Genomic DNA, 14,518 nt, shown 5'->3' with positions numbered 1-14,518 from the left:
TTCACCAGAGACAGAGTGGGGAACAGGACGGGCAGACTGACTGAAATACACTGCTGAGGGGAGCAGCCGGCGAGTCAGGAGAGGTTTGCTGCGCCATGTGGGTCACCTCCCTGGCTGGGGATCAAACTTGTGCTACAGTGGTTGCGGATAGCTTCATAGTGCTGCATCTTAAGCCCTTGCGCCACCAGGGAGGCCTGCTTTGCCACCTCTTAACTCCACTTGCCCCCATGAATATTTGATCAACCCAGTTCTGAAAAGGCCTTATTTCATTTGCTGAATGAACTGGTCTCTAGCTTCTAATCTCAAAAACAACATTAAGGAAAGAGTGAGAGCAGAAATAAACTAATTGTGTCTTATAAAGACTAGAAAAAAAGAATGTGATAAAAATTTTGAAGACTTTTTTAAAATGTGGAAAAATTTAGAGTAAGATAAAAAATATTTCACATGGCGAATACTTTTTTTTAGCCAGTCAGTTCTATTTTGATTCTTTTTTATCTCAACAATCATTTTACAATCTCCCCCTTTCACCACCTGTCCCAACCCAAGCTTTAAATATTTTAATGCAGATATACATCAAATAGTTGAAGGCCGGGCTTTAATGACAAACATCAGGAAAACTGAACTCTTTTCTTACCCACATTAAGTATAGATGAAAATGATACTCAAAGACTACTTCAGTAGATACAAGAGCAGGGAAATGAATAATCAAGTCAGAAAGTCATTTTGTTAAAAATATTTATTTAAAAAAATACAATTGTCCATATCTAGTTGCACATATATCCATTAACACATCTATATAATTTTGAACTTTAGTAAATTCCTGTAGTACTTTCTTAAAGTCAGCTTGCAATTATACAAATTCCTCTGTCAGTTCTTACATAAAATAAGTTTTTAAATGTTAACATCTTTCTAAGAAGATGCATATCACCATTGCAGAATTTAACAAAGTTTTTGCATAAAACTTGAAGCTATAGAAAAAGATCACCTGACTGGTTATTCAGAGCAACCCCTTCCTATGTCTGGAGATGCACTGAATTGCAACTATACTTTTTCTTTTAAAAGCAGCATATTATAACACCCTCAAAGTGACAGCACACCTCCTCCCCCACCTGCCTAGACTCTGGGAGTTTCTCTGCTGCACACACAGATTCAAGACTCCCGCTCGTCATCCTAGAAATACTCCCTTGTTTCCCGAAGAGTCACACTGCTTAGCTGGAAGAAATGGTGGTTTCTCTCCAGTTGCATCAACAATTAATGTGATTTTAATAAATGTTAGCAGTTACCATCATTTTAATTGCTTTCTGTAGGCAAAAGGAAAAATATGATTTTAATACTTTCAGGTTTTCCCTAATGTAAGTTACAATAAAGTCAAGATAAACTGTTAATGACACTTGAACAGTTATTCACTCCTTTGGGTAGATGTGTTCTTGCCTTATAGATGAGTGTTCTAGAAATACAAAAGTGGTGGATACTGCATATTAAGAGAGAGATGTCAATGAAATGAGAAAAAAAGCAATTGTCTTATCAGTGGTGTTGATCTAGGTCTGAGGAAAGCACCCTGACATGTCACCACAGATCCCTAACGAAGACACTGACATAAAGAACACATCTCTCCTGTGTTAACCCCACAGCAGATATAGGCTTTACATAAGGGTAATAGATTGGGGAGATGAAAATCAATTTTATTATTTAACATCATTTAATTTTCAGGTGATATCCACACTCGAAGACCCCCCAGCAGGACTCAGAGAGAATTATTTGTTCTTCAAAATGCAAAATGATATGCTTTTTTAAAAAGCCAACTTGAATATTTGGTGAATTAAGGGTATACTTCTGAAAAATTAATTAGTTAATTACAATTAATTAAAAATTTTATTCACTTCAAACCGAAGTAGCAAAATGACTGGACTGAGTTTCATATTTAATCTTCCCTACGCACAAAGGTAAATGAAACTGCTAGAAGGCAAAAGTGAGGAAACAGGTGATTGTAATTAGAAAACATAGGATGGCAAAACTGAAGAGCCTCAGGTATCAAAAATCAATTGTGTTCACTTCTTTCCTACTTTTACATATACGCATCTTCATTTCACTAGACAGGGAAGTTCATAAAATATGCTACTTTATCACATAAACAATGAATGTACTGTACATATAAAGGCCACTGGTAATACTGCCCTCAAAAACAAAAACTATGAAATGTCTTAGAAGGGCCTATGCCCCCTACATAACAGACAGGCAGCAACAATTAAACAAAGAAGAAACTTACAATGGATAGTTTACAAAGTTGTGTGTGATCCTCTGATTGTGAATCATTTAAAAAGTGATGCATTTCTACAAAGCACAATATTGTTTATAAGTTGTTTAAAAGCAACCTAGCCCAAAGGGCAAACCTTCCAGAGTCCAGAAGAATGGCTCATTAGGCAGCCCATTTTTCCCTTCTCCAAAACAGCCTTAAGTTCCAGAAAACATCAACAAGAAATTAACCTTACTTCCCTGACCCCCAATATGCTTAAGAAGAAATTAAACATTATCACTAAGTGCTTCCAGTTATTAAAAACAAAACAGTGCTAATAATGGTGCCCCAAAAGTGCCAAGCGATTTAATACCAGCATCTGGCATGCCTACCCCTGACCTCCAGGTATACCTGCATGGCTCCACTGGCGAGAACTCAGGCTCAGCCACAGGGCACCCCCATCCCCCCTAGTCCAGAAGATCCCAGGCCTGTCCTCATATGGCTCCTAATCCTTGGAAGGGGTAACAACCAGATGGACCCTTATGAGAGGGAAAACAAGGAAAAGTGGACAGAACTATCCAGCCCGAGACTGCAGTTTCCACTAACGCGCCGTATGTACAGTCACTTTAAAAGGATAAAGTAGGCCACAATGCCAGAGTTCTTCTAGTCTATCTGTGGTGAACTCTATTTTAGAAATGCTGCTTCTATAAACCTCTTCTCTGAGAAACTTAGAGCCCAACAAAATGAGGATTTTACACAAAAGCAAATGTAGAAATTTCAAGAAAGGACATCCTATTTGCTCAATAATACCTGAAGAACATAAGAAAACAGTTTAAGATGATTTTGTTTAGATAATGTCACATGGAGCACTTTATTTTTAAAATGTTGGCAAGCAGTTTCTTTTTAAGGCCTATGAGTCTATGTATTTAAAAAAAAACAAATATGCAAGACATTAATTTTTAAAAAGTGGCAACTGCAAAGTGCAGCCAATTTCTTAAGTTTTAGTATAAAATAGCCTTGGAGCCATCCTGGAGGATGAATAATATATGTTCCCTTTGAAAACAGATTTACTTAGACATACAAAAACATACACTCATCAGTTCATCAGTATATACACATGCTCAGTCAATAAATCTGAATGACTTGGAAAGAAAAGCTCTGGTCTCCCAATTAAACATTAGAAGATAAAAATTTTAATCTCATAAAACTTCCTGGTGTGTATTATTACACTCAAAAGATTAGAGTTCAAGAGACTTACTACGTTTGACTGTATCCCTCATGAATTTTCTCGTTAAAGGTTTCATTTAAAATGACGTCAGCAACAGCTTGAATCTTCTGGTTTCTAGAGAAAGCGAGGGCTGACATTCCCCTCACACAGCCACGCTGGGCTTCCGCTCTCACAACAGCTAAGCTGTGACAGACAGGACCCTCAAAGTGCTATTTTCTGGCAGGTCGTCAACCTATCACTTTTTTTTTTTTTTTTTCATTTTTTCCCAAAAGTAGCTAGAAGAATCTGGCAGCTTCAGGTGCAACATTTACACTATATTAACAACTCACCGTTCAGATTTGCTGTTTGCAGGTCAAAACGTGACTTTTATACTAACACGTTCCACCAAGTACAAGAAAGGAAATCAAACCACCTTGCTTTCCTTGCTTAATACAATACCACCGCAAGAATTCCAGATTCTAAGATTAACACTTCCATAAGCAGAGTTCTGATGACATAAGAGAAGTAAGAGGGCACCTTATTTCAGGCAATGCCAGCAACATTAAAAACAATCACAAAACATTTATTTCTTGACCCCAAACCAAGAAGATAATTTTAACAAATGCCTTCCCCATTTTCTGGTCAGAATACCTGGTTAAGAAAGATAATTATGGCTGACTTACATTACTATGGGTTGAACAATTAACTCCTCAATTCCATTTTAGAAATGATCTATTCTGTCATGCCCTCCAATGACAGACTTCATCATGAATACTCTTTTTATCTTCCCTGTGGTTTGGTGATTCATTCAGAGAGCAGGTGTCTGCAGAGAGACCTGTACTCACCCCCTGTGCACCTCCCCACTCTCACTGACACACCTAAGAATGGCACCTCAGCACAGTTCTAGATTCCTGGCGTGGGTAATAAAAAGCATATATAGTAAGTGATAAACAGAACAGACCCACTCAGGAAAATATTTGTTCAGATGCTGAAATGTTACAAATTTTAAAAATAAAAAATTAATAAGGCAAGAAAATGGAGGTCACTAAATATTTTAACATAAAGCAACTTGAAAAAATCTGAGTTTGATGGTAATAAAGTCCAAAATAAATCTAACTAGACGAGTAAGATAAAAATAATTATGGAGTCATACCTAATAGGAAAGAGATAACAGGCTATCAAAACTAGTATGCATGAAGCCCTGGGAAACACTGGTGAAATGGGTTAGTTGGTGACTTACAAAAAAAGAATTAAAATGAAATTCCAGAAGGTTGGTAACAAGCTCTCTTGAAAAGTTCCAAATCTCTTCTAGGGATTTTACATAAAAATCAGACCAAATATGTAAAGTAGTTCTTCATATATCACAACAAAAGTATCCATATCCCCTGTAGCCCCAAGATTGGACTGAGAAGTAATATCCTGGGTCAGTGGTCTTTTACAGAAGAGAGTGAGCTGTGAGAGGGTGCACAAGGCAATCTACTGGGTGCTGAAAGAAAATGCTAGAACTTTACTCAAGATTTGTTTTGTGTGCCATCATTAATTCCTATTTTTGTGTATGTCTTCTCATGTCCGATTCACTTACCATGTAGCTATTACTGCTGCATATGTGACTCAACATACATACACAGACCCCACAACAGGGAATTTGTGCTCAGAACCTTTCATTGATCAAGAGGTATCTTCAAAAAAGGCTGAAATGGGGCCTCCCCTGGTGGTACAGCGGTTGAGCGCTGGGCTGAGAGGCTGCCTGCAGCCTCTGCAGCGCCGCCAGCAAGGGTCCCACACAAAAAAAAAAAAAAAAAAAAAAGGCTGAAATGAAGACTGCTTTTCTCACCAGGGCCTTGTAGGTGCTTAAATTCATTGCAAACATATAAATCTGCCTTTCAGAAGTCAGAGTTTAGAAATCGTAACACAAATTCTGAGATAAGGATGAGACCATGTCATCTGCTCATTATCATGCAATGCCAGGTGGGAGTGATGCCGAGGAGTACCACAGAGAGCCCGCAGTTACAGCTCAAGAATCCAAGCTTCTGAGTCATTTCTCCTCAAAGCCTAAGTGACATACAGTATAGAGAAGATGGGATACTATGCCAGGAAAGTAGATTCTAAAGTCAGCCTGGCCTTTTTTTGATCTCTAACATGGTATGTAAATCTTCCAGGAGTTTTCCAGTTTAAAAAAAAAAATCCAGTACCCTTTTACTATACAGGCTTATAACTTACTTTCCCCATCAAAATTGGAAGAAAAAATAATACCTATATTTTACCCACCAAAATGTGGTGGGGGGGGAGAAATAAGCCTATATTTAAACTCTAAAAAGCTTAACACTGACCTTTTGAGGGTTTCCTGATTCTTCCATTATGTATAAATTTTTAAAAAAAAAAATCAACGGAAGTTTCTATCTTTAAATGCACAAAAGATGCTACAGTAGCACTATGACAGAGCACTAAAAAAAAAGATTACTGAAGTCAAACATGATTTTACTTTGATTTTTTTAAATTAGCATATGGATAAGAAAAATTATTTTCAAAATTATGTGCAAACCCAACACGGCGGACCAGATAAGAGTAGTCTGCTGGCTAAGTGTGGGGCTCTGAGCCAGTAACAGTGCACATCCCTTCTCCAGCCCAAGGTGACGGCTTAAAATCAGTCACTGGGAGGGTAATTTACATGGCGAAATCAACAAAGGCTTCAGATTAAGGGATTTTTTCTCCTCCTTCACAGAGCCTGGTGAAGTATTTCCAGCACACCACTAAGTAGCCAGGGGCCAGAAAAGATGATGAGCTAAGACAATCACAGCAGAGGGTCTCAAATCTCATTCAACCTGCTCTACTATTTTCACGTAGGCTGCTCTGCCCAATACCTACTCAACCTGGCAAAGTGACTAGTGATGGACACCAGCCAGTTACTGAACATAAGCCTCGCCAGTGAGTGCTGATCTTAAGTGGGGTATCATCTCTTGATGGTAAGAACTCTGTTGATGTTCAAAACAACATGAAACAGAGTTTTCCAGGAAGGAGGTAGTTTACAAATAGAATGGTCTGCCTCATGCATTTCAGCTAAGGTGGTACTTTCCTTTAAAAGGGGACAAATACACAGGCTTCCCTAGATGAGTTGACCGCAAGGAGAAAGCAGATCATCATTAACCCCCTGAGGACTCAACCTACTCAAAACCTGCAGGGATAGGTTTACAGATGTAGGACTCAGTAAAATTGGTTCCTAGGAAGTTGCTCTGACCAAGTTTTAATGGTGCCCTTGGTTCACAAGGCACCCCTGTGCTGAAACAATTACAAAAAAAAATCATCTGTGAAAATAAAACCAATGGCTTTTCTCCATTAATTTAAAAAGATAAAACACCTTCTGTGCTTTCAAAATTTTAAATATCTAGTTAAATCAAGCCATCAATATTATTTATTTAATGTAAAAATTGTTAATTAACCTAACTATTCAAAAGTGCTGCAGAGAGCTCTAATTTCAAACAGGCATGCGAACTAAATAACTCAATACAGGAAAAAAATCCAATATGTCTGTTCCCCATCACTTCTGAACACTACCTTTCAATCCTACTATTGCACATCTTAGGAACAGAACTTTGAGCTCCTAACCACAAATGAACCAGTAACAGGTCTCCAATACTACAGGCATGAAGGCAGCTCCCTGAATATTGTCCCTGCACTGCTAATGAACTAGCGAAGACGTCTCCTATGAGAGCTTCTCCACACTGTATAGAAACAGATTCAAAACAAACACGAAACATCTGGAAGACATTGATTGGTATCAGTGTCATTTTGAATCCTCAAGTCCTTACTCCTTCATTCTATTTAGCTCATGTGACTTAATTACAAGAACTATTTCTAGGATTAGACTAATTTAATGGGCAGGGGGGTGGGGGTGGCTGCAGCAGCACATAATCTAAAACCAGACTTTAAAGCTGAGTTTTTCAAAAGACTCTGCTACGATGCTGCTATCCAGTTTGGGGGACCAGCCAATCTTCCGGTACCTGACATTGATTGTTACACTTTAGAAATTTTTCACCATCACCAATATGAATAATCCAATCCCTATGTCTGAGCATTTCCAAAGGAACCCTGCTCCTAATTTAAAAAAAAAAAAAAAATCAAAGAAATAAGCACATCTTTACCTCACTACAGATATGGAGACTTTGCCTTTCATCTTCCTAAAGACATCTTTAAACGTATCTCAACCTCTAACAACCTTACATTTTTAAAGACAAATAAACCTATAAAATAGGGTAAAATTAACAGAAAAGAGAAAGGATCCTTCGTGCTGCATAACTTCTAACTGGGAAAAGCCCCAGATGTTGTTTCAAATTACACGATTCTTCACTCAGAGATGCCTCAAATTTTCAAAAGCAAGGTGCGTCCTCCTAACACATCACCATCTACCGCGCTGTGCTGTGTGGTCAGACCACCCAGAAGCAGACCACATGCTAGACATGGATCCCATGTTCTCACTGGCTGTCCCAAACACTGTCTTAAACCCTACAGACGAGCTCCACGCACCGTTAGCGGGTTCAGACACGATCGCACATAAGGCGAAGGGACCCACCATGAATGAATGTAAATGTCTTTCTGTGGTGTTACTTACATGTTACAGTTGACAGCAAAACAGACTCTCCCTGGTAGTGCTGACCCATTTTACTTTGCATAAATAGGAATCATTCTTTTGCCTCCACTGCTTTTGCCCAGCTTACTTTTAGTTATTCAGCAGAGTACACTTAGTTCTAAATACATGACCAATTTCATTTAACTAATATTTCTCTAAACAATATAATCAAAGTATAATTTTTTTCCTGGCCAAAGGGTCCCAAAAAGGTAGAAAGAGCAACTTTGTTCTTAATTGCTCTTGCAAAACAAAAGCTGCTAACCCCCACCAAAATTTCCTTTACAACATAGCTCAAGATGTTTTTTAAAAAAAGAAAAAAGGGGGAGGTGAAGTTTGGACCCCAATTAAGGCATTTTTTATACACAGTCCATCTTGAGTCTATATTCACAGGGAGTCCTAAACGGCACTTCAGAGGGAAGCGGAGCACTCACAGCAGTCTCTTGTTGGCTTTGAGGAATTACCAATTGCTTACTTCAAAGGTAATCATGTTGACTGTCACTGTTTTTTGATTCCTCGGTTCTCTCATTCCACAAGTCATAGGTTATGTTTTCTGTAGATCTGGGGAAAATGGGCCAGGGGTAGAAGGTCCATCCAGGCCAGACAGAGTAAATGGCCCATGACTGCCCAGTGCAGGAAACTGAGAAGAAAATAAAACACATTATCATCATCCTGTTACTCAAAACTCCAACTTTCACTTTTTGTCCCTATTCTATTCCATGAGGCAGAAAACAGCAGACGCTGGCAGTGGCTCACGGGACAAAGGTAGTGAGTGTTTATCACAGAAGACTATGTCATTAAAAAGTTTAAAGAAAAAGTTGTTTGTCCTACCTGTTAAATATTAACTCTCCAACCTATCCTGATGTAATGGAAAGAAAAAGGCTACAGCTTCCCTTATAACCTGAGGTTTATAGTTTGCATGTAACCTCAAATGAAGGTTTCAGAAAGTTCAGTGATGACAACATGCCCTATGGAGGGTGATTCACTTACAAAGCAGACCTGACGGTCCAAAAGAGGCCCAGATAGTCATGCCCATTTATTAACTTATTTATAACTGGTGCAAATAGTTACGGGGTGCTCACCATAGGAAAAGGGCTCCCCATCATATATTCTGAGATTCTTTTATTTTTAAAGAATTTTTGTTTCCCACGTAGAAGAACTGGGGTGTAGGCCAGAGGTGTGGGAGGGTTGACGGGGGGTGCAGAGGATTCACCAGAGACAGAGTGCGGAGCAGAACAGGTGAATCTACTGAAATACACTGCTGAGGGGAGCAGCAGGTAAGGCAGGAGAGGTCTGCTGCGCCATGTGGGTCACCTCCCTGACCGGGAATCGAACTCAGGCTGTAATGGTGATAGCGCTGAGACTCAATCCCTAGGCCACCACAGAGGCCCCTATTTTGAAATTCTTTCCCTCTGTAGGGAGATTCCAGCTGAAGCTACACATGCATATGACTTCACTATCTCAGATCATGCTAACTCAGTTACCTGCCAGTAAAAGGCAAAGAAAAATGTAAAAATTAAATAAGGAAGATTCTCAATACTTTCTATTCAAAAATTTAAAAATTTCTGCCAAAAAAGTAAAAACAAACCACAACATGCAGAAATTCTTAATTTTTTTCTTTTCCCTATTTCATTTCCAAAAAACAAATAAAAAGTTTACTTACAATATATAAGAAAATCTCTCGGGAAGTCATTGCTGAGTAAATAAATGAATTGACCACAAGAGAGTCTACAAATTATAAAGTCTAGGTGATGTTTTAAGCAAAAAATAGTTATAACCATAAAATATTTCCTAGTATCTTGGCTAATATATAATATTCATTTTAAAAATATTTTCAAATGTTGATGATCAGAGCCTCCCTGGTGGCACAAGGGGTTAAGACGCAACCTATGAAGCTATCCACAGCCACTGCAGCATGAGTTTGAGCCCTGTCCAAGGAGCTACCCACATAGCGCAGCAGAGCTCTCCTGTCTTGCCTACTGCTCCCCTCAGCAGTGTATTTCAATCACTCCACCTATTCTGCTCTCTACTCTGTCTCTGGTGAATCCTCTCACGTCTCTGGCTTGTACCCCAGTCCTTGTATGCATAAATAAATAAATCTTAAAAAAAAATGTTGATGATCATTTCTGAGGGGGAAATGGGAGTATTTGATATACTATTCTTAAGGCGCGTCGCTATTTTTCTTTAAATCCTCAGGTGAAAGGAGAAACTTACATGTAGATCCTTACCCCCATTCCCCAAATATATACACATATACATGTATGTGTGTTTCTAGAGATAGAAGATTTCTCATGTTTAAAATGACAAACAAATAGGGCAGGCTCAAAATTTACTACAGTATTTTATTTTTTTTTAAATATTTATTTATTTATTTATACAAGAACCGGGGTACAGGCCAGATGCGTGGGAGGGTAAGAGGATTCACCGGAGACAGAGCGGGGAACAGAACAGGCAGACTGACGAAATACACTGCTGAGGGGAGCAGCAGGCAAGGCAGGAGAGGTCTGCTGCGCCATGTGGGACCCTAGCCGGCCAGCCGGCCGGCTGGGATCGAACCAGCGCTGTAGAGGCTGCAGACAGCTTCATAGTGCAGCGCTCAACCGTCTGTACCACCTGGGGAGGCCCTCAAAATTTACTACAGTATTAAACAATTCTTGGTTTAACTCAAATGTATGTAATAGTAAATAATAAAAAGGAAACTGCTAAGAATATTTAACTTAGCTGCTTGCTTGCTGAAAAATGAACACTTAGAACTTCAAACATAAATCTAAAAACTACTGGAGAGAAGTTTTAAAATAGCTAAAAAGTAGGAAGTATCCTTCTTGCCTCTTTCTTCATTACCATGCACCAATTACATGAGGCTTTTTTAATGTCACTTACCTGGAAGAGCGTGCTAGCACCTTGCAGTCTGGCCGGACTCAGGGGCGCAACTGGACTGAGAGTGCTCCAGAAGTGGATGCTGGAGAGCAGGGGGCTCGGCGTCAGTAAGATGGGCGTCTGCAACACACAAGATGAAATAGTCACTCATCTGAATTAGCAGGACTGTCACAATACACCAGAAGCCCTGAACCCAAATACAGCCCATTTTACCACCAAGTCTGAAATTTTATAACGAGGAAAAAACTAGAAATTATGACCTAAGAAAGAGTTGAAGTATTTTCTAATCTGTCTGAAGAATTCAGGTATGAAGAAATAATGGGTAACTGAATCACAAACAGGTTTTTTCCTTGATAATGAGCAGATCTGGGAGTAATCTATCTAATAAAATGTTATACGAGATGAGCAAGTTAAGAAATATCTATGTACAAACATGTTACTCAACATCACACCAGTCTTTTTCTTGAGTTCTCAGGATCTATTATTTTCTGACCTTAGATTATCACTGATTTCTAAAGATACCGATCAGTTTATAAGAAGTACATTAAATACTTTTTATTTTTATTTTAAAGATTTTTTTTTAAGATTTATTTTATTTATTTATACAAGCACTGGGTACAGTCAGAAGTGTGAGAGGGTCAGAGAATTCACCAGAGCCAGAGCAGGGAGCAGAACAGGCAGACTGACGAAGTACACTGCTGAGGGGAGCAGCGGGTGACAGGAGAGGTCTGCGCACCATGTGGGACCCTCGCCCGACGGCCAGGGATCGAACCGGCGCTGCAGAGGCTGCAGGCAGCTTCGCAACCCAGAGCTCAACCGCTGCGCCACCAGGGAGGCCCCATTAAATACTTTTTTAAAAGAGAATTATTTTCATTAGGAAAAAGTAGAAAAATGAAAACATGTATTCACTTATAGAACAATGAATTTTTAAACAAAATGCTCCAACCCCTTCATTTTGACAATCCTGAGTCGGGGGATGGGGTGACTTTCACAGGGTCACATAATCCTACACAGCACATAAGCCTACACAGCAGAATGAGACCTTGAGATTATAAATTCTGGACCTGTTTAAAAAGATAAGAAATGCAAACAATGGCAACACTAAATGGAAAAAAAAGAGTTACCTGGGAAAAAAGTGCTGGCGTAAGAGAAGCGGTAGGGAGGGATGGGCTTAATATTCCCAGCGGGCTTGGATCGCTGCCAGTGATCACGAGGGTGGGCGCCAGCTCTAGCCCTTTGGGTTTTTTGGATCTTGATGAATTATTTGTTTTGTCCTTTTCTGGCAAAACTGAATCCTGGTGTTTAGGCTCCAGAGACAGGTTCTCTGGAAGTTCCATTGGCTGAGAAGTCACTGAATCAATGTCTGTGTCGATGTCGGGGTTGGAACTCAGTGGCGGTGATGGAGTTCCCGGCAGCTCCTGCAAAGGGGACACGGATGCAACAGGAGGTGGGGTGGGAAAAGCTGCCGTTACACCGGCTGCTGAGGCTGGGGCTTCCAGGGATGGCAGTTTGGATGAAGCCAGAGTCTCCAAAGCTTGGATAGCTTCCTCTGAAGATGGAGGGATATTTGGGCCAGTTGAAATGGTGGCAGCAACAGGTTCAACGGGTGGCTTTTTGGAAGGTGTTGTTACAAATTTGATGACAGATGGTGCTGGCTCCTGAGATTTTTTCTCTGCCAGTTTCTCAGCTGGATTCTCAATCTTTATAGATCTGAAAGGCTTCGGATTGGAGGAGTTCAGAGAGTTGAGAGTAAATGAAGAGTACAAGCCGGAGTGTATGTAGTCATTGCGGCTCGAGCTCTTGGCACCAGGCTGCGGTGGTTTCTCTCTCCCTCCACTCTCCACATCTTTGGAACTGCTGCAGACATCACTAAAACTGAAGGCTTTGCAGTCTCCCTCAATCCTGCCCACTGTCATTGGATCCATGTTCAAAATCTCTGGGTAAGATACAAACTTGTACACAAACTTCTGACCATTCACTTTTTTTATGATATTCTGTAATAAATAAAATAAGCATTCATATGTATTCTTAGAAACTTACCTCCCACAGCTCATAAAAAGGCTGACTTAATAAGGTTCTCTATTTGACAAGAAATTTACTTAAGAGCTTCAAAATCTAAATTTATCTGTCGATACCAAACAGTCCCTACTATTACGCAACATACAATTAGAACATTTAAATGTCTTATTAACAACTGAACGAATGTTACATAAATGCTGAAAGATTTTTATTGCTTAATGTTCTCAACCAAATATCTGTTTTAAGTCAAAAATGCTAAACTGCAATTTCAAATAACTCCGAAGGTACAAGCTGAATAAGCAGAAAGGAATTTAGAACATTATTCTGCTAAAGTTCCTCCTGCCTTCAGAAATTCCAGTTGCTTCTTACCCCCTATCTTCATAAAGGAAAGCTGATAAGATCAACCACTTAAAGATGAAAGAAATTAAGATCTCAGCTTTTTTTTTTCTAATTCTATCCTTTTGAGTCATTTATTTTACCCATTTAGTCCCAAGAAAGCATTCAAAATAAATACAAATTAAACAAATAAATAAAATTTTAACTAAGAATTCAAAACTGTATACTAACACTATTCTTTTAGGTACTAATTTATATACTTAGTTAAACTAGAAAGCAAAAATCAAGTAAAGCTAAAAAAATAAGTACTAATGACAATTTTTAAAGTAAGTTATGATACACCCAAGACTTTATCCTCAAGAATCTCACTTTTGGGCCTCTCCCTGGTGGCACAAGGGGTTAAGCACCACACTATGAAGCAATCCACAGCCTCTGCAGCACAAGTTCTATCTCCGGCCGGCCAGGGAGCTACCAGCATGGCGCAGCAGACCTCTCCTGACTCACCTGCTGCTCCCCTCAGCAGTGTACTTCGGTCAATCTGCCTGTTCTATTCTCCACTCTGTCTCTGGTGAATCCCCTCACCTCCCACACCTCTGGCCTGTACCCCAGCTCTTGTATGCATAAATAAATAAATCTTTAAAAAAAAAAGGGGTCTCCCTGGTGGCACAGGCAGTTGAATGCCATACTGTGAAGCTGTCCGCAGCCTCTGCAGCACGGGTTCGACCCTAGCCAGCCGGCGAGAATCCCACATGGCAAAGCAGACCTCTCCTGTCTCGCCCTCTGCTCCCCTCAGCAGTGTATTTCTTCAGTCTGCCTGTTCTGTTCCCCACTCTATGTCCAGTGAATCCTCTCACCCTCCCGTGCATCTGGCCTGTACCCCAGTTCTTGCATAAAAATAAATCTTTAAAAAAAAACTCGCTTTTCTTTTTTCTTATTCCAACCCTACCCTCACTTTTTCTTTAAAGAATGACAATAAGTCAATGTTGATTTATGGATTGTAACAAATGTTCCACCATGATGGGTGATGCTGATAGTGGGGGAAGGTGGGGGGCAGGAGTCTATTGCAATTAGGAATAAAATATGTGTAATGAGAAAGGATACTGCCTAAGAATTTATAGCAATACAGCTGAAACATTTATACCTTTCGTTCTCATTCCAAACTGCTGGAGCTAGAAAATAAACTGGGTTAAAGTAAATCAGGACACTAATTCTGATACACTCAATT

At 39.6% G+C, this 14,518-nt stretch overlaps 1 protein-coding gene across 3 annotated transcripts in view; it reads right to left on the bottom strand.

Annotated features, from left to right (window-relative positions):
* Window positions 1-725: 725 nt before the first annotated feature.
* The window catches only part of ELK4 (ETS transcription factor ELK4), a 56,766-nt gene continuing 42,973 nt past the window's right edge, over window positions 726-14,518 (bottom strand). For all 3 annotated transcript variants that reach the window (XM_037498023.2, XM_037498022.2, XM_054690763.1), the window contains exons 3-5: window positions 12,063-12,932; window positions 10,942-11,058; window positions 726-8,701 (exon numbers count right to left, since the gene is read on the bottom strand). In XM_037498023.2, the coding sequence (XP_037353920.1) occupies window positions 8,606-8,701; window positions 10,942-11,058; window positions 12,063-12,932 (1,083 nt within the window). In that variant the 3' untranslated portion in view covers window positions 726-8,605. The remainder of the gene's footprint in view (window positions 8,702-10,941; window positions 11,059-12,062; window positions 12,933-14,518) is intronic.

The sequence above is a fragment of the Talpa occidentalis genome, unplaced genomic scaffold (genome assembly GCF_014898055.3).
Source record: "Talpa occidentalis isolate TD23 unplaced genomic scaffold, MPIMG_talOcc4v2.1 talOcc4.8, whole genome shotgun sequence".
NCBI lineage: Eukaryota > Metazoa > Chordata > Mammalia > Eulipotyphla > Talpidae > Talpa > Talpa occidentalis.
The sequence above is the reverse complement of the archived record's forward strand: the minus strand, read 5'-3'. Positions and strand labels throughout refer to the sequence as shown.